General features: G+C 45.5%; 3 protein-coding genes across 6 annotated transcripts in view; 2 read left to right on the top strand and 1 right to left on the bottom strand.

Annotated features, from left to right (window-relative positions):
* LOC140717809 (uncharacterized) overlaps positions 1–1160 on the top strand; it is an 845297-nt gene extending 844137 nt beyond the window's left edge. Inside the window, exon 3 of the mRNA XM_073031531.1 lies at positions 197–1160. Coding sequence (XP_072887632.1) covers positions 197–600 — 404 coding nt within the window. The 3' untranslated portion in view covers positions 601–1160. The remainder of the gene's footprint in view (positions 1–196) is intronic.
* Positions 1–25682, bottom strand: part of LOC140717813 (histone H3) — a 42612-nt gene that overhangs the window by 4609 nt on the left and 12321 nt on the right. For 2 of the 4 annotated variants that reach the window (XM_073031534.1, XM_073031535.1), the window contains 3 exons: positions 23795–23903; positions 17738–17955; positions 15645–16208 (listed from right to left, as the gene is read on the bottom strand). In XM_073031534.1, coding sequence (XP_072887635.1) covers positions 15773–16183 — 411 coding nt within the window. In that variant the 5' untranslated portion in view covers positions 16184–16208; positions 17738–17955; positions 23795–23903 and the 3' untranslated portion in view covers positions 15645–15772. Of the gene's footprint in view, positions 1–11670; positions 12224–15644; positions 16209–17737; positions 17956–23794; positions 23904–25682 lie in introns of those variants that run through there. The other 2 variants (XR_012096619.1, XR_012096620.1) reach the window with 2 other exon arrangements.
* LOC140717552 (histone H1-like) lies at positions 14492–15254 on the top strand. Its single transcript, XM_073031127.1, has one exon. The coding sequence runs from the start codon at positions 14589–14591 to the stop codon at positions 15210–15212; it is 624 nt and encodes a 207-aa protein (XP_072887228.1). The 5' UTR covers positions 14492–14588; the 3' UTR covers positions 15213–15254.

The raw sequence follows: 25682 nt of genomic DNA on the forward strand, positions 1-25682 counted from the left end.
GGTTACTATCCGCGCTTCTGCTTTTATAGACTGCTGATTGGTGATTAAGGCAGTTCTTCGATTGGGACGTTTCTCTTCACCAATGAGAATAAGCAGGATCACACCAATCACAAACATCAGTTTCTATTCTCAAAGAAGGTATAAAAAGGGCGAGTTGGGGCGGGGTGAACATTCGTTTATCCTCTTTTGAAGTTAGCGGTTGCTGTGACTGTGGAAATGTCTGGACGTGGAAAAGGCGGCGCTGGCAAAGCTCGGTCCAAGGCCAAATCTCGCTCGTCTCGGGCTGGACTGCAGTTCCCAGTCGGCCGTGTTCACAGACTCCTGAGAAAGGGCAACTATGCTGAGCGGGTGGGTGCCGGAGCCCCGGTCTATCTGGCTGCTGTGCTCGAGTATCTGACGGCCGAAATCCTCGAATTGGCCGGTAACGCGGCCCGGGACAATAAGAAGACCCGCATCATCCCCCGACACCTGCAGCTGGCCGTCCGTAACGACGAGGAGCTGAACAAGCTGCTGGGAGGGGTGACTATCGCTCAGGGCGGAGTGTTACCCAACATCCAGGCCGTCCTGTTGCCCAAGAAAACCGGCGCTGCCAGTAAGTGAAGCGACGTAAGCTGAACCTGTTCCCCCAAAGGCTCTTTTCAGAGCCGCTCACAATGTCCATGAAAGGGCTGAACAGCGGGTGATTTCCGTCCGTTTGATATCCTGTATCTGTCACAGTTACGACATGTTTCTTCCGGGAGGTAAACCGATATAACTCTGCACAGAAACCGGTTCGCTTCAGTCCCGACTCATTTTCTCCTCTCAGCCGGCTGAATGGAGTTCTCTCCCCTTGCGGAGTGTCAGCGGATCACTGGGCGCAGGGTCGTGAAGTTAACTTCCGGAGTCAGCCCCGGGAGGGTGAATTTAATCTCCGACCACTGAACGACTCCGCTCTTGATCACCTAAAACCGCGTTGTCTGGGTTCCACATTACGGTTTTACCCCGGACCGTTCCGGTTTGCAGCAGGCGGGAACATCGCCCGTTCGTTGCTTCATGAGCGATTCCCATCGCCTCACAGAAAATAATATTTGCGTCTTTCATTTCAAAATCAGGTTTATTATCACCGGCATGTGACGTGAAATTTGTTAATTTAGCAGCAGCAGTTCAATGGAATACATAATCTAGAGAGAGAAAAAATAATAGTAAATAAAACATAACAAATACACAAGTATATTGAATAGATTTTTTTTAATGTTCAAAAACAGAAATACTGCAAATTAATGAAGTTTATGTGACACCGCTCCCTAAAGATGTCCTGGGTACTATCAGCAGCTTCTTTCGGTCCTGTGCAGTAGCCCCTCCATACCAGACAGAGATGCAGCCTGTCAGAATGCTCTCCGCGGTACGGCTATAGAGTCTACAAAGGTACATTTACCCTGTGAAACTGACGGTATTTAGTGGAAAAAGAAACTTGTCCACCCCGGCCTCTGAATATAAATGAACAGTTTGCGAAAGAAACGGTCAGTTTGGTCAGATCTCCCGAGAGGCTCCCTCTGTGAGGTGGTGGGTCGCTCTGAGAACAGACTTTGGATTGTGCAGGGTGAATGGATCGAGTACTTCAGCACCGTAGTACCAGTCACTTATTTACAAATTCCTGTGTCTGTCTAATACTTCCCTGAATACCCCTGTGCTCTCTGCCTCTGCCATCACCCCTGACAGTGTATTCCAAGTCCCCACAACTGCTTTCTTCACTTTCTTCCTCCGATCTTAAATACATGCTTTCTAGTAGAAGACATTTCACCCCTGTGAAAAATATTAGACTGTCCTTGTAAATGGCACCTCTGGAGCAGAAGAGGTTCCAATGATCCAGTATCCTGAAACACTTTCCCTGCACCAGCTCCTCAGTCACTCAGTCACTCACCAGCACTCCAGCCGTCCCAGTCAACATGATGTAATTTGTAATGTCCCTCTATTACAACCCTATTGAGTCCTCTTATTCCTGCTGACTGTTTGATGTCCTATAATACAATCCATGAGAGCATTCATTCCCCTGTGCTCTCTGCCTCTGCCACCACCCCTGACAGTGCATTCCAAGTCCACATTACTCTCTTTCCTTCACTTTCTTCCTCTGACCTTAAACACATGCCTTCTAGTAGAAGACATTTCACTCCTGTGAAAAATATTACTGGCTGTCTACACTAACTATGACAAGCAGATTTTTATAATCTTCTATAAAATTTCTCCTGAGCCAATGCCATCACATGAAAAGATTCCAGCATGTCCAGCTTCTCCTCACCACACACCTCCTCTAGACATCCTGGTAAACCACCTCTGCCCCTGCTCCAGAACCTCCACATGCTTCCCATAATGAGGTGACCAGAACTGAACGCTATACCCTCACTGTGGCCTAACCAGCATTTTGTAAACCTGTAACATTATATCCTGGTGCTTGAACTCAATGCCTTGTCTGATGAAGGCAAACATGCCATACACCGACTTTTCCTCCCTGACAACCTGTGCTCACAGTCAATCTCAACATCCTTCTCTTTGCCAATACTATTCATGTTCCTACCATTAACTGTGTACCCACCCTTAATGTTGGATCTCCCAAAGTGCACCCCTGGGTATCCTTTTCAGCACAATGAATGTACAGAATGCAATGGGATTATCTTTAATCCTACTCGCCAGAGATTTTTCATTACTGTTTCCAGCTCTCTAAATGTTCTTGAGTTCCCTTCTGTTTTTTAAATATAGTCCTCAATCACCCTGTTTGATTCCAGCTTCCTAAGCCTTACATATGCTTCTCACTCTTCATTGACAAAATTTACTTCTTCTCTCATCATCCAAGGTTCCTGAAACTTGCCATCCTTGACCCTCCCTCTGACTGGAACAAACTGGCCCTGAAACACTGTGCAGCTGGTCTTTAAACAAACTCATGTCAGATGTGTATTTGTCTCAAAATTAATCCTTACAGTGTTAAGCATCAAACTTAGCTTCAATCTCTCCATTCAGTGACTGGTGTTCTGGTTCACATCCCCGTCAATCTCATTTCAACCCTCTCAGGGAGCAGCAATAAACCCCATGATACTGACCCCCCTCCAGTGAAGGTGCAAACTATCCCCCTTGTAAATGTCACCTCTGGACCAGAAGAGGTTCCAATGTTCTGGAATCCTGAATCCCTGTCCCTGCACCAGCTCCTCAGCCACACATTCATCTGCTCTAACTTTCTGTCCGTAACACCACTACCACACAGCATGGGGAGTAACCGGGTGATTACAACCTTTCAGGTCCTGCCCGTCAACTTGTTCCCTGACTCTCTATATTCACTGTGGGACCTCATCCCTTTTCAGGGCCCCAGACAGTCCTTCCAGGTGAGGCAACACTTCACCTGCGAGTCTGCTGGAGTTGTCTATTGCATCCGGTGCTCCCGGTGCGGCCTCGTCTACATCGGCGAGACCCAACGCAGATTGGGGGACCGCTTCGTCAAGCAGCTCTGCTCCGTCCGTCACAATAGACAGGTCCTCCCGGTTACCATCCACTTCAACTCTGCCTCTCATTCCCATCTAGATATGTCCATACATGGCCTCCGCTACTGCCATGATGAGGCCAAACTCAGGTTGGAGGACCAACACCTCATCTACCGTCTGGGTAGCCTCCAGCCTGGTGGTATGAACATCGAATTCTCCAATTTCCGGTAATTCCCTCCCCCTCCCCCTATCCCAGGTCGCTCCCTGCCTCTCTCCCCTTTCTACTTTCTACTCCTTTATCTCTACTTTCTGCTTTCTACTTTCCTTACTGCTTATCCCCGCCCCCCTTTATCTTTCCTCTGATTGGTTTTCCTCCTGGCGCCTCTAGGCCCTACCCCCTCCCCTATCTCTATTACTGGGCTTCGGCCCTCTCTTCCCCCCATTCCTGATGAAGGGTCTCGGCCCGAAACGTTGGCTACTCTTTTCTCACAGATGCTGCCTGATCTGCTGAGTTATTCCAGCGTTGTGTACGTATTCTCTCATCCCTTTTCTACCTGTCCACTGGTATCGACGTGAACCAACACCTCTGGTTGAATGAACATTGTTCAGCAGCTGCTCTGAGACGTCCCTGACACTCAGTTATACAATTTACAAAACTTTTTGAAACCATCTATAAAAGTGTTTAGGAGAGGGAAAAGATCAAATAAGCTAGCCTTTAATATTAAAGAGGATACCAAAAGTTATTTCAGATATACAAAGTGTAAATGAGAGGCAAAAGTCAATATTAGTTCTTTGGAAGATGATGCTGGAGAGGTAGTAATGGGGTACAGGGAAGTGGCAGAGAAGCTGAATAAGTATTGTGCTTCAATCTTCACTGTAGAAGACACTAGCAGTCTGCTGGAAATTCAGGAGAATCAGGGGGCAGAAATGAGTGAATTAGCCTTTACTGAAAGATCTGAAGGTAGATACATCAGCTGGACCAGATTTTCTACACCAGTGCTATGAAAGAGGTGACTGATGAGATTCGTAATAATCTTTCCATAATCCCTGGATTCTGGCATGGTTTTGGAGAACAGGAAAATTGCAAACATCATTCCACTCTTGAAGAAGGGAGGAGGGCAAAAGAAAGGAAATCATAGGCCAGTTAGTATGACGTCAGTGGTTGAGAAGATGATGGACTCGATTGTTAAGGATGTATTTTCGGGCTACTTGGCAACACATGATAAAATAGGACAAAGTCAACATGGTTTCCTTTAGGATGGGTGTGTGTTGTGCAATTGGATTTTTAGAAGGCCTTTGACAAGGTGCCACACATGAAGCTGCTTAAGTTAAGAGCCTATGACACAGGAAAAATATGAGCATGGATGACGACTTGGCTGATTGGCAGGAAGCAAAGAGTGGCATAAAGAGAGACTTTTCTGGTTGACTACAATGACTAATGGCATTTTTTGGGATCGCTTCTTTTAATGTTACAGTATATGTCAATGATTTGAATGACAGAAATGATGGCTTTCTGACCATTTGTAGATTAAAATAGGTAGGAGAAAGCAGAGAGGCTACAGAGAGGCTTAGACAGATTGTGAGAATGGACAAACATTTGGCAGGTGGAATAACATTTCGAGAAGTTTATGGTCAAGGACATTGGTAGAAAAATGTAAAGGATAGACAATTGCTCTAAAAGGAGAGAAAAATCAAAATCTGACATGTAAAGGAACTTTGGAGTAGAGGAGGTTCCTGAAGGTTAATTTGTACTGTGAGCAATTCTGGGCCACTTATCGAAGAAAGGTGTACTGACATTGGAGAGGGTTCAGAGGAGATTCACGAGAATGATTCCAAGATTGAAGGGTTATCATATGACGACCATTTGATTGTGCTGGGCCAGAACTGACTGGAATTCATAAGAATGAAGGGGATTTCATTGAAACCTACTGAATGTTGAAAGGCCTCGGTAGAGTGGATAGGGAGAGCATGTTTCCTATAGGGGGAGTCTAGGAACAGAGGGCACAGCCTCTGCCTCTAAATGGAGATGAGGAGGAATTTGTTTAGCCAGAGTGTGGTTCAACCATGGAACTTATTACCAGAGCCCATCATTGGGTATAGTTAAGGTAGAGGTTGATACATTCTTGATTTGTCAGAGCATGGTGGGTTAAAGGGAGGTCAGGATATTGGGGCTGAGAGAGAAATGGATCAGCCATGATGAAGTGAAAGAGCAGACTCAATGGGCCAAAGGGCCTAACTCTGCTCCTATATTTAATGGTTTTACAACAGAAAGGCTCCATCCCGGACAAAATCCTGGTAAACCTGCTCTACACTGTTCCTGCTTCCTGCGATTGGCATGGGATGCGGACCAGAGACCCAGTTCACTCATTACAGTCATCATGTTCTTTCTATAGTGTGTCGACCAGACCTGCAGACAGTATTCCAGCTGCGTGGGAACCCACATGTTATCAAGCTGGTGCCTAAAACCTCTTTGTTAATCTATTATCTCTTTATTTTCTGCCATTAACACCCGCACCATCCCCGAAACTCACTGTGGTTTACAGATGTAGTTTCACTTCACAGCAGTAAGTCTGCTCATATTAAATATCTCAGCATTAGTTGTCAAAACTCTCTAGCTTTATATTTCACAAATTGCTGGAGGAATCAGCAGGTCAGGCAGCATCTATGGGGAAAAAGAGTACAATCGACGTTTCGAGCCGAGACCCTTCTGCAGTCCTGCTTTTCTTTCCCATACATGCTGACCCATACATCATGACCCCTGTTTCCATCCAAGGGGTCAGTGTGGACATGGTGGAGGATTACAAATACTTGGGGATATGAATTGACAATAAACTGGACTGGTCAAAGAACACTGAGGTTGTCTACAAAAAGGGTCAGAGCTGTCTCTACTTCCTGAGGAGACCGAGGTCCTTTAACATCTACCAGATGATGCTGAGGATGTTCTACAAGTCTGTGGTGGCCCGTGCTATCATGTTTGCTGTTGTGTGCTGGGGCAGCAGGCTGAGGGTAGCAGACACCAACAGAATCAACAAACTCATTCGTATGGCCAGTGATGTTGTGGGGGTGCAACTGGACTTTCTGACGGTGGTGTCTGAAAAGAGGATGCTGTCCAAGTTGCATGCCATCTTGAACAAAGTCTCCCATCCACTTCATAATGTACTGGTTAGGCACAGGAGTACGTTCACCAGAGTCTCATTCCACCAAGATGCAACATTGAGCGTCATAGGAAGTGATTTCTGCCTGTGGCCATCAAACTTTACAACTCCTCCCTCGGAGTGTCAGACAACCTGAGCCAATACGCTGGTCCTGGACTTATTTCCACTTGGAATAATTTACTTATTATTATTTAATTATTTATAGTTTCATATTGCTATATTTCTACACTATTCTTGGTTGGTGCGACTGTAAGGATATCCAATTTCCCTCGGAATCAATAAAGTATGTCTGTCTGTCTGGCCTGCTGAGTTCCTCCAGCATTTTCTGTGTGTAGTTTGGATTTCCAGCATCTGCAGACTCTCTCTTGTTTGTAGCTTTATATCTCGCTCTCTTTCTTTTTTCGTACATCTTTATTGTTTTCCTTTACAGTAAGTTCTTTTTCCCTTCCCCAGTTATAGATTTAACACTGAAATCTCTCGGTGTGCAGTCACTGTCCGCTGTTGCTCCTGTGATTGACAAGTACATTGCTCCTCCTCCCGGGCTGCAGCAAAGATATCATGTGACGCGCAACCATTTCGCTGCCCTGATGTCACAGAGTCAGAGGGCCTCCAGAACGTCGTTGCCTTAGCAACAGGCCCAAGACTCCGCGTAGAAGGATCCTGGGTTGGAAGTGGAGAAGAGGCTTTCACTCGGACGGGCCTTTTTCATGAAGGGCTCATTGATTTATTTGCAAATTTTGCGGGTGACCGGCGGCTCCTCTGATTGACAGCACACCCCCCCCCCCCTTCGGGCCTCATACTTCGGGCTTCCCGCCTCGTTGCATCTGACGTCACAGCGACGCACGCTGTCTCTGTGAATCGTTTCCTCGGCAACGGGCGCGGGAAGGTGTTAAGGCCCCGGCGGAGGGGGGATGGGGAGCGCCCTGGGTCCGGGGGTCTGTGCTTGTTCAACCTCGCCTTATAACTGAAACTGTCCTTCCTATGATGTGGCAACCAGCTCTGATCGCAAGATTTAAAAATTTTTATAATGTGTCCGCCACAATCACTGGCAGTTTATTCACCATCTGCCCATTATGTCTGATCTGAAATACCTGCCTTGTTTTTATCAGCCTTTTCCTATGAAAAAGACTACGTGCTTTTACCCTGTCTATGCTCCTCATGATCTACATACCTCTACTAGGATCATCTCTGAATCTGCTCTGCTCCAGGGAATAAAATACTAGGCTATACAACCTCTCCTTGTAACTCAGACTCCCCAGGACGAAGCAAACATCTGCTATTTTTTTCTCTCTGCACTCTCTCTAGTTTAAGAACAGTTTCCTATCAACACTATACACAATATTTCCCGTCAGTCCTCACCAAAGACTTGTATCTCTTCTCAAATCAAAAAAAAATCTCAACTCTTATACTCTGCAATGACTGAAGAAGGCCAGCAGGTCAAACACCCTATCTAGCTGAGATGTCACTTACAGTGAACTATGCATTCACATGGACATTGTTTCTATAAATTACTAACAAAAAGGTCCCAGCACCTAGTGGCACACAACTAGACAGAGACCTCCAGTTTGAGGCACAGCCCTCAACCGTCAGCCTCTGCTTCCTGTCACTGAGGCAATTATGAAACCAATCAACTATCTCCCCTGGATTCCATCTCTCAGATCTATCCTCCCTGACCAGAGTCAAGGGCCTGTCTACTGTCCATTTAGACAACATTCACAACTCTAACCTCATCTACGCACTTGTGAAACTCCTCAAAGAGCTGCAAGATAATTGTTAGACATGATTTCCCTTGCCCAAAACTGTTGTTTGTCTTGAATCAGACCAAATGTTGGTAGATCCTGTTTCTCAAAACCTCCTCCAACAAATTACCCAACACTGATATCAGACTGATGGGCCTGTCGTTTCCTGACTAGTTTCCTGGCACCACATTAAAACAAAAGACCTTAAGTCATTGGAGCAGGATTGGGTCTTTTGGCTCATCCACTCTGTTCCATCATTCCATCATGCATGATTTCTTATCCATCCCAACCCCATTCTCCAGCCTTTTCCCCATCAACTTTGATGCCCTTAATAATAATTAAATCCTCCTAACCTCCGCTTTAAATAGACCTACTGACTGCCTTCATGGCCGCCTGTGCCAATGAAATGTATCGATTGATCACCTTCTGAATAAAGAAATTACTCATCTCTATTCTAGATGGGCGTCTTTGTATTGAGGGTGTAGTCTGGTTCTAGATTCTTCCATTATTGTAAACATCCTCTCATATCAACGCTACCTCCGCCTTTCAACATTCAATGTGTTTCTGTATGATGCTCCCTCATTCTTCTAGACTCCAGTGAGTACAGGCCCAGATCATCAAATGATCGTTATATCCTAACTCTTTCAGACTTGGGATCATTCTCGTGAATTTCCCCTGCAGCCTCTGCAATGTCAGCACAGCCTTTCTTAGAAAAGTGACCCAAACCTGCTCATGATACTCCAAATAAGGTCTGACTAAAGCTTCAGCATTAGATGCATGCTTTTATATTCTAGTTCTCTTGAAATGAATGCAAATATTGCATTTGCCTTCCTTACTACCATCTAAACGTGCACATTAACCTTTAGGGAATCCTGCACTAGGAGCCGCAAAGTCCCTTTACATATCTGATTTCTGTTCTTTGCCTGATCAGATGGAGTCTATGCCTTTTTTCCTTCTCCCAGAGTACATGACCACACACTTCCTTACACTGTATCCTCCCATCCTGCGCACGGACTGTTTGATCTGCTTCCGTCTGGTAGGCACTTCAGATCCCTCCAGACTAAGACTAATAGGCACTGGAGAAGTTTTTTCCCTACTGCGGTCACTTTGCTGAACAGTTAACTGCCGGTTAACTGTCGGCTAACTATTACTTGGATTGCACTACCTGTATGTATAATCTAGATTTTCATTTATATTTATCATTATTATTGTTATGAGCAGAGAGACAACATCTGCCCGAAGTAAATTCCTTGTATGTGCATAGGTACTTGGCGATTAAAGTCTGATTCTGATTCTGATTCTGATTCTGATATTGTCTGGCACTTCTTTGTCCATTCTCTAAATCTGTCCAAGTGCTACTGCAGACTCCCTGCTTCCATAACACTGCCTGCCTCTCTGTCTATTTTTGATTCATCCACAGACTTGGCCTCAAAACTGTCAATTCCACATTAATCACTCCCCAATCATGTCTAACCTCAACTGATGCCTGTGATGAAGCAACAATCTCTCCCGTGGCCTCTACAGTGTATTCTCTAACTTCTCACAAAATACAAGAATGTCCCTGATAAGGCCCGGTAGATTTAACAACCTTAAAGCATATTAAGGCCTCCAATATAGATCCCTGCTAATTTGAATGTGGTCTAAGATATCACACCTGATTCATGCCATTTCCGTAACTCCATCACTTTCCATAATTTTCTCAATGGTGAAATAACTGTCAGAAATATTCATGGAAAGCCTCTCCCATTTCCTTCAGTTCCACACACAGATGGCCATCCTCATCTCCAAGCGGAACAATTCTGTCCAAATTCCCTTTTCCTCTGAATGTACCAAGAGAATCTCAGGGGATTTTGCTCACTTTTCCTTGCAATTCCTGATCTTCTCCTATTGTAGTCCTAACTTTTCTGAGAGATCCTATGTCTAATAATATTCTCGAACAATTCCTCGAGCATTGATCCAAGTCTCACCAGTCCATAATTTCCTGGGTTGACTCTGTTGCCTGAGGAACAACATACCCTGGAATATCAGCATTCCCTTCTCTGATCTCACTACCCTCCATGACCACATTGATGAATACTGATATGAAGTACTAGTTTAGTCCCTCACCCACTTCAGACGTAAACTCTCTCCTTTGTCCTTGTGTTGTCGTACCCTCTCCATACTGCCCCTTCTCCCCAAAGTCATTTTCTGTTCCCGTTTGACATGTCTGATTCTCTGTTTAACTTCTCTCTCGCTTGCTTCATATTGCCAGAGGCCTTCTCCAATTTATACATCTGAAACATTCCTTATCTTTCATTTTCTATCAGATTGAATTTATAACATCTCTTACCCCTCTGCCAGACTTTACCAACTTTGTCTTTCTTCCACATAGAAACAGTCTGAATTCTGACCTTTAACCACTAGTCACATGTCAAATGTGGATGGACAAATCACAGCTGCACCCATTCCCCTCACATCAGTTCCTGTCCAACACAGTTTCCCTTAGCTATATCCCGACTGACCACATTACCTCTGTGACGAGTCCTGTGCTTATTTACTGCTCCCAGAATGAAACTTCTATCAGTGGCTAGGCTCATTTTCCAATACAATGTCTTCTATGACCCACTTCTCTGGTTAGACTACCCACTTCTATGTTAAGAAACATCCCAGTATTCTTCTAACATACGCAATGATATCTAAGCCCCTGAGTCTAAGGGAGTCCCAGTCAACATTGGGGAAATTAGTCACCCACTACAACAACCCTGTTGCTTTTACATCTTTCATTCCCTGCTACATTTCAGTTTCTTTACCTCCTGCTGGCATTTGGGAGGCCAGTAGCACAACTCCATCGGTGAATGCACCTCTCTTATCCTGAGCTCTATTCACACTGTCTCACTGGATAAAACCTCCAGTGTGTTCTCTCTTAGTCCCTCACCCACAATTCCATATAAAGGCTGATCTGCTATTAGCCTCCTCTTGTATGTTGATCCCACTTCCCTGATTTTATAAACATTTATCTTGCTTCTCTTTAAATCTTTATGGTCATCCAGCATCTCCTCTCCTCTCAGTTAGGGGATTCTAGTGTTTGTTATACAGTGTTTTGTTTGTGTTATCATGTCTGGTCTTGTCGAACAGTGCAGGCATGTACTTTGGTTTCCTGCAGTTCACAATTTTGTGCGCCACAGTCACAAACAGTCATATGATTATGTAGACGGAGAGGGAGTTTAAATGAAGTGAACATGGGCAGCTGGCATATTTTGCATGTCATAGTTCCCTGGGAGGCGTTTGATTGTGCATAGTTAGGCACTTACCAAGATCCAATAAAAAGAATTTAGATTTAAAGAAAGCAGTCATTGTATGAGTGGGCCAGAATTGGAGTGGGGAGTTGAGGCTTCGGCACTTCTGAGAGGTGTAGGCAAGTAAGGTATGTTTTTCTTTATTCCTTATTTCTTCTGTATTACACATTTGGAGCAGAAAGGATGCCAGACAAGATACTGCCTCATGTCAGCGTCACAACATTGTCTTGATAGAAGGAGGGTGTTTGTGGCAGCTTGTCGTTCAGGTTGGAGGCCTCTGACCAGTGACGTTCACAGGGATCGGTTCTGGTACTGTCATTTGTCATCGATATGAACAGTTTCTCTGACATTGTTGTGAACGTGATTAGTGAGTTTGCAGATGACAGCAATGTTGGTGGCAGAGTGGACAGTGAAGATTCTTTGAGAGTACAATGGGATCGAGTTGACCTGGGGAAGTCGGCCAAAAAATGACAGATGGATGTTGATGTGGACAAGTATGAGCTCTTGCATTTTGAGAAGTCCAACCAGGGAAGGACCTGCACAGTAAATTCTTGTTCCTTGGAGAGTATTGCAGACAGAGTGTCCATGGAATACAGGAACATCATTCACTGAAAGAGAAACACAGGTAGTCAGGATGGTGAAGATGATGTTTGGCCTATTTGTCTTCATTGGTCAGTGAATTGAGTTACAGGATTTGGGTTGTCATCTGACAACTGTAATCGTCAAAGTGAGATTGCACTGTATTGTGCACAGTTCTAGTCACCCAGCTACAGGAAGGATGTCATGAAGCTGGAAAGTGTGGAGGGAGGTTTGAGGAGGGTGTTAGTGACACTGGAGGATTTGAATTATTAGCAGAAGTTTGGACAGACTGGGACTCTCTTTCTCACCCGAGAGATTAAGGAGCTGACCAGCGACCATCCAAAGCTTTACAAAATCAGTACGCGATCACTGTTTGTGTCAGCATAGGGAAGTATAAATTTACAGGACAATTGTTTAAGGTGTAGGGGAAACAGTTAAAGGCTACCTGACAGGTGGGGAGGATGTTGCATGTTTGATTAAGGAGACCAACACTGCAGTAATAAGTGAGGGATTTGATGAGGTTTTCTAAGTAAAGGATTTAAATAAGATGATGAATCGTGATTTTGATGGGATTACACTGCTCACCTCCCAATAGGCTGAGATATTGTGGAGCAGACATGTTGGTAAATCACACAGAGGTGTAATGGGAACAGGCTTACAGCAGTCGGGCATTTTGACTTCCCCAGCATTAATACCTTTGTATGAAAAGCTTCAGTTTCCAGGCGTAATTTGGCAGATGCAGGATCAGTTCATCCCTCAGCAGAAACAATATTCGAAAGGGAGAATGAGGCAACCATCAGCAACAACGGAAGACAGAGGCAGCATAAAGGAACATGAGAGAGCAGAGAATATCACAAAAGTTAGTGGGAAGCTAAAGAACTTAAAAAGAACAGAAGGTAACTAAAATAGTAATATGGAGAGAACAGATAAATTATTAAAGTAACTAGCCAATAGTATAAAGGAGGATACAAGATTTATTTTTCAGACATTTAAAGAGTAAAAGAGAGGCAAGACTGGATCAGGATTCAGGTTTCCCATTCTCACCTTCAGAATCACATCCCTCCCTGATCATCTTTTACACTGTTTAGTTTATTCTGTATTTCTTACTTAACCCGGCAATCTTGATCATTTAGTGAAGAGGGCCACAGCGTGGCAAATGCATTTCAAGGTGAGACAGTGCACATTGCAAAGTCAAACCAGTGTAGAACTTACACTATGAATGATCGGTCATTGGGGAGTGTATTGGGCCGGAGAGATTTAGGGGTAAATCTCTCACACACAGTTCATTGAAAGTGGTGTCACTGGTAGACAAAGTGGTGAAGAACGGTGTTTAACATGCTGGTCTTCATTACTCAGGGGATTGAGTATATCAGTTGGGACATTATGTTACAGTTGTGTCAGTGACTGGAGGCCACACTTACCGTATTGTGTACAGCTCTTGTCACCGTTTTAGGAAACGGGGTTAAACTGGGGAGTGTAGAAAAGATTTCCAAGGATGCTTCCGGGACCTGAGGTTCTCAGTTACACAGAGAGGTTGGTCAGACAATGTCCGTTGTCCTTTATTCTTTGGAATCAGAATCATTTATCACCGTGTTATATTACAAGGAACCTGTCATTTTATTTTGACAGCAGTGCAATGCGATGAAGGTGCAGATGTGAACATTGTGTCAGCAGAACGCCAAGGGATTCTGGGAATCGCGAACAACGCGGACAAAATGCTGGAGGAACCCAGCAAGTCAGGCAGCATCTCCCACCAGAGTCCTGATGAAGGGTCTGAGCCCAAAATGTCGGCTGTTTATTCCCACCATTGATGCTGCCTGACTTGCTGATTTCCGCCAGCATTGAGAGTGTATTGTGTCAGAGAGAGTGAGTTAAAGGAGCGGCGGCTTAGACCAGTGTCACTGTGTTTGTGGGTCCGAACACATCGTAGTATTTCTTAGCGCCTCCTGTAGAGAATGAAAAGATTTTTCTGTTACGGAAGCGCCCCACTCCCCAGCTCAGTCCCGAAGAGGGAATTCACCGCAAAGTTTAAATAATTCAGCCAAAAAGCACAGAACAGGTCTACGATCGGGAGAGCGAACGCGGGCAATGCAGTAATGAAACGGGTTAAAATAGAAAGCGCTGCCTTTAATCCTGATTAAACTTTCTTTCCAGCGAACATTCCGGCCTCAGTGACGGACAGGGACTAGTCCGAATCTCCGCAGCGTCCGATTTGAATTGGAATCGGCGAGTTTTTGAGGAGTGAGAAACACAGAAAAATGAAGCTGCCGGGAGCTGACAGCAGGATGTCTCCGCCCCGTCCGCTCGCTGCCTTTAAATTGCTCTGTGCCGCCGCCTTTCGCTTCATTTCTCATTCAGTTCTGATTGTGAGAAGGATTTATCAGAGTCGCCGACATGACTGAGACAGCACCCGTCGAAACGGCTCCTCCAGCCGCACCCGCCGCCGCAAAAAAGACTCCGAAGAAGAAGGCGGCTGTCCGGAGCAAACCAACCGGTCCCTCGCTGGGCGAACAGATCGATAAGATCGTGGCGGGTTGTCGCGATAGGAAGGGTATGTCCTGCGCGGCCATCATGAAGGCTCTGGACGGCAGCGGTGTCGATGTGGTGAAACGTCGCCCCCAGATCAAGATGAGCATCAAGAGGAAAGTGGAAAGCGGCTCCTTGGTTCAGATGAAGGGCTCTGGTCTTTCGGGATCCTTTAAATCCGGTAAAGGGAAAAGTGCCGTGAAGGTGGTGAAGAAAGCGAACAAGCCAGCGGCAAAGAAATCTGCCACCAAGAAATCTCCCAGCAAGAAGCTTGGCGCCAAGAAACCAGCGGCTAAGAAAGCGGGAGCTAAGAAACCAGCGGCTAAGAAACCCGCAGCTAAGAAACCAACGGCTAAGAAAGCAGCAGCTAAGAAAACCGCGGCTAAGAAAGCGGCGCCGAAGCCCAAGAAAGCCGCAGCCCCGAAGACGAAGGCGGCCAAAAAGCCGAAGTCGAAATCCGCGAAACCCAAGAAGACAGCAGTCAAAAAGTGAATTGAGAATACACCATTTGTAAGTACCTGAACCCAACGGCTCTTCTCAGAGCCACCCACATCTCAGAAAAGAGCTGATTCAGAGTATTGTGATTTCCGCGCCGGGTCCGATTGAATTTTCCGGGGTAACTTCTCACATGGAACCCGAGATTACCGGTACCTCTGACATTTGGTGCGGCCGTGCCGTCTCGGTGTCTGAAATGAGACGTGGATGCCCGAGCTGAGATTGAGAGATATCGGATGTGGGCAGTTTCAGGCCCAAATCCTTCTCCGATGCATTGAAACCAGCGGAGATGATTGGGAACTGCTGAAACCTATGCGAGAGGGGAGGGGGCGTGTTGAGAGAGGGATCCGTCTCTGGGGACGGACTGCAGCGGGAGGATATATGATAAACCACCCGGTGGCATTCCCGACTGACCTTCATTCAGGTCCCAGCTACAAAACTAGTTTATTTACACAAAACACCAACATCAAACATGTACAGTATTTGGCAGCCCTTTCCTTTGCCGTGGTAGTGGCTCTTAAAAGAGCCTTTTCTTGTATTTGGTGTGTAGGCTGGGTTTAAGCGCGCTCCCCGCGGATGCGGCGAGCCAACTGGATGTCCTTGGGCATAATGGTGACTCGCTTGGCGTGGATGGCGCACAGGTTAGTGTCCTCAAAGAGCCCGACCAGGTAAGCCTCACTTGCCTCCTGCAGGGCCATGACGGCCGAGCTCTGGAAACGCAGATCGGTTTTGAAGTCCTGAGCGATCTCCCGGACCAGGCGCTGGAAGGGAAGTTTGCGGATGAGCAGCTCGGTGGATTTCTGGTAGCGCCGGATCTCCCTCAGAGCCACGGTGCCGGGCCGGTAGCGATGAGGCTTCTTCACTCCGCCGGTGGCAGGAGCGCTCTTCCGCGCCGCTTTGGTCGCCAACTGTTTGCGAGGAGCTTTTCCGCCAGTCGATTTGCGCGCTGTCTGCTTGGTGCGGGCCATTCTGCTTCGGTACTGAGAACACAGGCTGAAATACAGGAACAAGATAAACGAAACAGGCTCCAGCACAGGCTTTTATACGGCTGGGATGGGCCGTCCCATCGCTTATGATTAGCTGAACACCAGCTGTCTATTAAAGGATCTACTTGCTGCGATTGGTTTATTGATTTCATGCAGGCTGACAGCGAATAACAATTTAGGACAAAATGGGAAACTGTTAACTGGCGGTCGGACTACATCCAATCAGAATGCACTGTGATTGGCGCCCGATGAATTTCAAATCGCCCGCCAATTTCAGCGCATCCAGGAATGGTGCTTGATAAATTCTTATTATTTACAATTAATTCTATCACGGATCATACATTTTCAGTTTCATTTAATACCCAAATCCCTCAGTTAAGATTTGAATGCATAATTACGGAATTGTTCCTCTGAACGAGGGAACTGATTTCTGTCCCAGACGGACGGGAAGATTTAGATCAATATAAATGCATTCAGCATTCACGGTAATCACCGTCTGTAAAGGCAGAATCGCGGCTACATTTCAAGCGGAACAGATTAATCGATTTCAAATATCATCAGATGAATACAGGACCGATAAAATATAATTAAAAGGTTGTGGACACTGCTCCGTCTGTGAGGCGGTGGGTGGCTCTTAGAAGAGCCTTTGTTTTGTGCTCGGGAGGAAGTGGGAGTTTTTCAGCCGCCGAAGCCATAGAGAGTGCGGCCCTGGCGTTTCAGAGCGTACACCACATCCATGGCAGTGACCGTCTTGCGCTTGGCGTGTTCAGTGTAGGTGACCGCATCCCGGATCACATTCTCCAGGAAAACCTTCAGCACCCCGCGGGTCTCCTCGTAGATTAGACCCGAGATCCGCTTGACGCCGCCACGGCGAGCCAGACGGCGGATGGCCGGTTTGGTGATGCCCTGGATGTTATCACGGAGCACTTTACGGTGCCGCTTGGCTCCGCCTTTGCCCAGTCCTTTGCCTCCTTTCCCTCTGCCAGACATGATGCTGCTTCACTCAGGTCGCTGCTCACTGACAAACAGACTGCTGCTGTCTCCTTTTATACACAGCGCCCCGACCTGCCCGAGAAACGCGCAGAGAGACAGAGGCGGGGAGGGGAGGAGACAGAGTCAGAGTGACGGACAGAGCCGAGAGCGGCCTCTCATCGTCCAGCTCCGCCTTCACTTTATTACGCCCGCCATTATCCGACACAAAGCGCTTCAGCGGAAAAAAAAAACTCCCTCACACACCACGTACAGACCGGAGGATTTCTGGAAATTTGCTGATTCGCCTACTTAAAATTATAGGAAGTGCTTTTCCTTTCCGCAAATACGCGAGGAATTCGGTCTGTCCCTCCTCGGCTCCAGGACCAGTGCGAGCGCCCTCACACACAGTAGTTGGTGCGGAGGGTGCAGTCACTTCCAGTGAGGAGAGGGTTACTTCATTAGAACGACTATTCCTCTGGGTCGCGAAGCAAATGAAAGTCCGGTCACATAAAGGAACAGGATACATAGGCAGATATAAGGATATATATATATATATATGCATACCACGCTTCTGGTTTCTTCTTATGCCCAGGTAAAGTGGTGGCAGTTTAAAATTATTGCTGAGGAACTGATGCAGGAGGGAGGTCTTCAGATTCATGGATCAATGGGCTCCCTTCCAGGCAGGTGGGAGACCGGGACAAACAAGCCCATTTGCATCTGAACCGGAGGGGAACCAATATCCTCACCGGGAGGTTTGATGGTGTCACTTGGCAGAGTTTGAACTGGAATCGCAAGTGGGAGAATGCATGTATTACAAGACAGTCTGAAAAGAACGAGAGCCAATGTCAGGCTAATATACATTCTGGGACTGATAGGCTGAAATTAGTTTATTTCAACATTAGGTGTATTCTGTTGTCGGACGGACAGGGCTGGCAGCTCAACGCTCCTGCGTTTCATTGTTTTACATGTGAGTGCAGTTTAACAGGAGCAGATGTTACCCCACTGGGAATGTCACAACAAACTGGAGGGCTCATTTACAGAGGCAATCTGCAGTTACACTGATAGGATTATCATACTGGCCCCCAATGACTAGTGCGGGGACTTTATCTTCCCTAGAATTGATTGGAACTTGCTTAATACAAAGATGCACAAGATTTCTTCAGCGAATCTCAAGAGTGTTTGAAACATTATGTACAGAGCCCAACGAGAGGAGAGAAAAGGAAGAATTAGTTTTGGGAAATGAGCCAGGCCAGCTGACAGCTAAGAGTCAGTGAATATTCTGGGATCGTATTTTTTTTCCATAGTGATGAGGAAGAATAAAATCAGATCTTGTATGAAGGTACTGAAGTGCAGGAGGGCAGGTTAGTACGGAGTAAGATAGAAACCACGGGGCATTGACAGGGAACAGCCACTGTCAGACAAGTCCACATCTGACATGCTGGAGTTGTTTAAAGACCAGCAGCTCAGAGTTCAGGATCAGCATGTTCCTGTAAGGAGTAAGGACAAGGATAGTAAGGAAAGGGAAGTTTGGATGAATGGAGAGATCCTAAATTTAGTCAGAAGGATATGGAAGGTTTATGAAACTAAAATCAGACTGGGTGTCTTTGGAACATAAAGATAGCGGGGAAATGCTAAAGCAGGTGATAGGAAAGGCCAAATGGGGCCACAAACTGTCCTTGCAATCTAGGACCAAAGATAACCCCAAGGCCTTTTGATTTCTGTTAATAAAACGAGGCTAACCAGAGAATGGAAAGGTCAACTCAAGATTAAAGGAGGAATGATGTGGTTGAAGTCAGACCAAGTGGCTGAGGTACTAAATGAGTATGTTGTGTCAATATTTACTGAGGAGAAGGAACTGAATGTGAATGAAAACAGAGTGGAACATGCTAATGTGCAGAGACGTGTTGAGATTGAGGAGGAGGATGTGCTGGGACGTCTGAAAAGCAATAAGATGGATAAGAGTCCAGGACATGAAGGCATATATCCTACAATAGTGAAAGAAGCAAATGAGCAGATTGCTGGCGATTTGACAAGGACCAGTGTGTCCTCGATCACAACATGAGAGGTCCCACAGGACTTGAGAGTCGCAAATGTTGCAGCTTTGATAAAGAAGGGAAATAACAAGAATCCATAAATCTATCGGCAACACAGCCTCATTTCAGTGGCAGACAAGCTACTGGGGAGGATATTGAGGTACAGGATTTATGCACATTTGGAAAGGCATGGCCTGCTTAGGGACAATCAGCATGGTTTTGTGTGGGCAGATCACGCTTGACAAAATTGATCGAGGTTGTAGAGGTGGTGATATAGACTCTTAAGATATAGGATCAGAATTAGGCCCATCAAATCTGCTCTGTCATTTCATCATGGCTAATCCATTTGCCCTCAAAGCCCCAATCCCCTGCCTTCTCTGTGTAACCCTTCATGATCTGACCAATCAAGAATCTACCCATCTCTGCCTTAAATATACATAAAGTCTTGGCTCCACAGCTGCCCGAGGCAACAAATTCCACAGATTCACCACTCTCTGGCGAAAGAAATACCTCATCTCCACATTCTACAAGGATGATGCTCTATTCTGAGGCTGTGTCCTCTGTTCTTAGACACTCCCATCCTCTGCACATCCACTTTATCAAGGCCTTTCACCATTCAATAGGTTTCAATTAGGTCAGCCCTCATTGACCTAAATTCCAGTGAGTACAGGCCCAGAGCAATCAAACGCTCTTCATATGCCCAGCTGTTTCATCCTGGAGGCAATTTTGAGAATCTCCTTTGAAACAGATCCAGTTTCAGCTCATTCTTCCTAAGATAAAGGGCCCTCAAAACTCCAGTGAGACCTCACCAGTAGTTTATAAAGTCTCAACATTGTTATGATTGGTGCAGATATTGTGGACTGAAGGGCAGGTTGCCATCTGTTCCATATTGTGTACTGATGAATATGTTTGATCTACCAACTATTGCAGGGACATGGTTACAGAGACTTGGACTGGAAATCTGACATTCCAACATGTTTAATGTTCCACATGGAATCAGCAAAATGGAAAGGAGCAGGGTGGATTTGTTCATAACATGCTGGTGAAGGGGTGGATACAGTCCCACCAAAAGTATTCAGTCTCCTTTGGAGGTTTTCATGTTTATTGTTTTGCAACGTTGATTCACAGTGGATTTAATTTGGCTTTATTTTCCCACACTGATCAGCAGAATGGACTCTCTGGAGTCAAAGTGAAAAACAGATCTTTACAGAGTGATCTAATTAATTGCAAATATAAAACACAAAATAATGTAAATGCATTGGTATTCAGCTCCTTCAAGTCAGTAATTAGTTGATGCACCTTTGTCAGTAATTACCGTTGGCTCTGTGTGGATAGGTCTCTATCCGCTTGGCACATCTGGACACTGAAAATTTTCCCCTTTCTTCTTTACAAAACTGCTGAAGCTCTGTCAGATTGCATGCGGTTCATGAGTGAACAGACCTTTTCAAGTCCTGCCACAAATTCTCAATTGGATTGAGGTCTGGACTCTGACTTGGCCACTCCAGGACATTAACTTTGGTTTTAAGTCATTCCTGTGTAGTTTTGGTTTTATACTTGTGGTCATTCTCCTGCTGGAAAATGAATCTTCTCCTAAGTCACAGTTCACTTGCAGACTGAATTAGGTTTTCCTCCAAGATTTCACTGTATTTGGCTGCATTCATTTTACCCTCTACTTTTATGAGCCTTTCAGGGCCTGCTCAGTGAAACAGCCCCACAGCATAATGCAGCTTCACCATGCTGGGATGGTGTGTTTTTGATGCTGTGCGGTGTTTGTCTTGCGCCAAGCTTAGTGTTTAATCTGATGGCCAAAAAGGTCAATTTTGTTTCATCAGACTATAGAACCTTCTTCCAGTTGACTTCAGAGTCTTCTGGCAAACTCCAGGTGAGATTTCATGAGAGCTTTTTTCAACAATGGCTTTCTCTTTGCTACTCTCCCAAAAAGCTCTGACAGGTGAAGCATCTGGGCAATGGTTGTAGTATACACAGTCTCTCCCATCTCAGCCACTGAAGATTGTGATTTCTCTAGAATTAGCATAGGTCTCTTGGTGGCCTCCCTCACTCGTCTCCTTCTTGAACAGTCACTCAGTTTTTGAGGATGGCCATATTCTTTCCATTTCAGGATGAGTGACTTAACTGTACTCCAAGGGATATTCAGTGACTTGAAAATTTTCCTGTATCCATCTCCTGAATTGTGTTTTTCAATTACCTTTTTGCAGAGCTGTTCACAGTGTTAATTTGTTTTTATGGTGTAGTTTCTCCCAGGATACTGACTACCAACAGTCGTGTATTTTTACTACAATCAATTGAAACACCTTGACTCACACAGTGACCTCCACTTAACTGAATGTAATTCCTAAAACTAACTGACTGTACCAGTGATGATTTGGGGGTGAATATTTATACAGTCAATTATTTTGTGTTTTATATCTGTAATTCATTTAAAACACTTTGTGGAGATCTGGTAGGAGTGGTCTCAAGATCCTCAGGTGTTCCTCCCGATGGGATAAAGCACAAAAGGGGAAATATCAAAGAGAGATGAGAATGGAAATGTGATTGTCATGAGAGATTTAATCGGAAGCAGATTGGGGCACCACTACATCGAGTACCTTTGCTCTGTGAGCTGCAACAACCACAATCTGCCAGTGGTGACCCATTCTAGTTCCATTTCCCATTCACAGACTGACATATCGGTGCCTTACAGCTGTCTTAACCAGTGGTGGGGTAGTAATAGGGACAAGCTGTCACTTCCTATTAGTTGCTGCTTCAAATTGTCTCTGTCAACCAAGTCCAGCTCCTGGCTTTTACATATGGCTTAGCTACGAAGCCCGACAAACTCTTTCTAGTGACAGGGAGGCTCTAAATGGTTTTACTGGCATCATATAACTAACTGCTATGGGCAGATGGGGCTTTCACCCACGGTTGGCAGCTCATCTAGTGGAAGGAAAATTCTAATCTGAAACCTCTACTGGCTTGTGGCTCGACCCATTCATGGGGAAGGCTTCGAGAGTAAACCCCGAGGAACAACCCAGAGCTGGATTCCCTGTCAGTCCGATGTTCAATGCAGACTGGCAATGCTGTTATACCATTGGTGCCTGACCCCATCGGTCTCTGCCGTTCCTCTGGATTCATCAGATGTGTTGAGAGCAGGAGCCCCTGCATTGGCAACAGCTTGCTTTACGTATCGTACTTCTCTGGCTTGCAAATTGACTTTCACAGCGAGGGTACAATATCCATGGTCGACCCTGACCCAGCAGAGGGCCATCACTACAAAGTCTGTCCATGGCCTCCTCTACTACTACGATGAGGCCAAATACAGGTTAGATGAGCAACATCTCATATTCTGACTGTGTAGCCTCCAATCTCGACAGCATGAATATTGATTTCTCCAAATTCTGTAAATCACTACCCTCTATTACCCCCCCTCCCAAACTGCTCCTTTTTTTCTGACTTTTCCCCCATTCTGGTGCTATTTATCCCCTTGACTTCTCCTTGCACATCCTCATGACCTGCCCATCAACTCTTTCTGGTTCTCCACCTCCTTTGTGTCATCCCATCGTCTAACGTTCTGTCCTAAAGGATTCCTTTCTCTTCCTCTCTTTGCCTTTTCTGCCTGTTACCCAGCTCCTCACATCATTATCCCTCCACAAACCACACCCCCCCCCACACGCTTGTCCTCCTCCCCCCCCCCCACCACCTTATTCTGACTTTTGTCCCTTTCTTTCTAATCCCAGTGAAGGTTCTCAGCCCGAAATGTCGACCGTTTGCTGAGTTCCTGCAGCATTTTGTTCTCAGTTTGCTTCAGTCTGTGTATTGATTAAACTAATCAAACTGGTACAGTGGAAGAGGAATTTGTGGAGTGGTCAGAGACAGTTTCTTACAGCAGGATCTTACCCAGGAACAGGACATTTCAGATGTAATCTGTGTAATGAGGTGGGAGTACAGAGAGATCTTGTGATGAAGGATCCGTGAAGAAGTGATCACAATGTGGGAGAACTCCAGAGCCAGATTGAGGGTGAACACCAGGGTCCAGAAACGATGCCCTCAACCTAAATAAAGGCAATTACAGTGAAGTGAAAGTGGAGTTGTCTGGGGCAGACGGGGTAAATAGGTGCAGGGACAGGTCAGTGATGAGCAGTGGTGATGTTTAAGGAGACTGTTCATAACACTCAGCAGACGTTGATACCAATTAGACAGAGGGATCACAGACAGCAAAGAACCATCTGTCAATGGAGTTCAAGGGAAATATTAAATTAAAGAGCATAAAAAGACGCAAGGGTTGGCGGTAGAAAAGAGGATCAGGATTTTTCCAGGAAGCAGTGATGAGACAAAAGCTAAAACTAATAAGGAAAAAGCAGATAAGTTAACTCAATAATTTGCATTAGTGTTCACAATGGGGACACAGCAAACATCCCACAGATATCTAACGGTGACATTTCAACATTGGGCAATAATGTGTAACAATCACCATCAGGAGGGAGAAACTAATGGGACTAAAAGCAAACATTACCAGGTCCCAACGACCTGCACTGGAGGGTTTCACAGGAAGTCTGGAGAGAAAGTAGAGACATTGAAGTCTGTCAAAACTCACTGTTACAGCAAGGTCCCAGTGGAGTTGAAAACCATTGTTGAAGGGTGGAAGATAAAATGCAGGTGCCTGTAGTCCAGTGAACTTCAATTCAGCTATTGGAGTCTATAATCTGTGAAGAAATAACAAGTCATTTAGAAAAGTTTAATGTCATTCAACTAAGCCAAGAGGGTTTACAGTCAGATTCACAGAGCACAGAAATGAGCCCTTCAGCTCAAATGGTCCACACCGACCAAAGTTCCCATCTGAGCTTGTGGTCAGTAACCCCCTCGCCACCACATTATGAACAAGGCTATCCTCCTCCTTGTCCCATTTCCCTGCATTTGACCCATATCCTTCAAAACCTTTCTGATTGGACATTTGGTCTCTCTAACAGGATATGGGGAAACTGGTGAGTAGAATACATGGTAAATGGAGTTTAATGTGTTGTTACGAATGTGCCACAGCTCTGAGGGGCCGAAGGCTGCGGGGTAGCCCCCTCCTTTGAGAGAATCGCAAGATCACTATTAAGTCAGTTCAGGGGACACAGGAAATGTGAGAAAGACATGCAGAATCCACAAAAGGGTTGGAATGTGTCCTGGCCTCCGAAAGGCGGACCCATTGATACCGGCTATTTTCTCTTGGAGACGGACATGTGTATTGCATCCTGCACGATGCATCGAAGCCCTCCCCAGGCAATGAGCCGAGGGGGAGGTTGATGGAGGGATTGCATCATCCCAACCTGATCAACATCTGTGACCCTGTGAGTCAGGATAAAAAGAGGGTCTGGGGGAACAGCCCCTCAGACGCACCAGAAGAAACGCTAGTGATCCTGTAATAGCGAAAGCCGGTGGAAGGCCACGTGCGTCCGCTTCCATTTGCCCCGGAATCGGTGGCCTTTGCCACGGAAAAATGGTTTTTAGCTAACAACGGGGAACTCAACTCCCAACGACTCTCGAAGGATTGACATCATAAAAGGAATCGGCAAGTTTTTCTCTAAATCTCTCTCTCTCCAACAATTGCCACACAGCGGTCCCCAACGGCTGCAGCTGGAATGAACTAAAGTGACTTTTATATTTCCATCGGACAATACATTATCCCCTAGACAACGATAGAGCTATTTCTTATTGATTATTATTATACTGGCGCTTTTAGATTTAGTATTGACGACGTATCTTATCTGTGTGTTTGCATTGATATTATTTTTGTGTATTTCTATCAATAAATACTGTTAAAAATAGTACCATCAGAGTTCAACGGACCTCTCTATCTTTGCTGGTAAGTGACCCAGTTACGGGGTATGTAACAGTGTTAAGTGTGATGGCATGTGGTAGGAGGAATCAAAATTCACTACTATTTATATGGAGATAAATTGTAATTGAGAGAAATAGAGTGGGGTCGAGGTGTTGCTTACACAACAATATAGAGACGGGTGCAGTGAGGGGTTCATAAGACATATGACTAAGTTTCAGAGGTGAATGGCTCATTGACATTTATTGCTGGGACATTAGTGCAGAGAAACAGAGAAGTGTTGTTACAGTGTCAAACAAACAAACAATGATGGATTTTGAGAAGTTAAAGCAGGTCAGGACGTACCCAGTGAATGGCAGGGTCCTGAGGAGTGTTAGTGAAATGATAAACCTGAGGCACAGGTAAATAGTTCCCTGAAAGTGCCAACACAGGTAGACAAGGTGGTGAAGAAGGTCCACAACATGCTTACCTTCATTCGCAAAGGCTTTCAGAGGAGTTGGGACATCACATTACAGTTGTACAAATCAATAATTTCACCACACCCGGAGTACCCTGTGCATTTCTGGCCACCACGAGAGGAAGGATGCGATTAAGGTGCAGAAATGATTCACAGGAATGTTACCTGGACTGGGGGCTTGAGTTACAAGGAAAGACCAGACTG

The sequence above is a fragment of the Hemitrygon akajei genome, chromosome 28 (assembly GCF_048418815.1).
Source record: "Hemitrygon akajei chromosome 28, sHemAka1.3, whole genome shotgun sequence".
NCBI classification, from domain to species: Eukaryota; Metazoa; Chordata; class Chondrichthyes; order Myliobatiformes; family Dasyatidae; genus Hemitrygon; species Hemitrygon akajei.

Excerpts from the sequence above, each read along its gene's own strand:
- LOC140717552 (XM_073031127.1), top strand. The coding sequence starts at position 14,589 with ATGACTGAGACAGCACCCGTCGAAACGGCTCCTCCAGCCGCACCCGCC.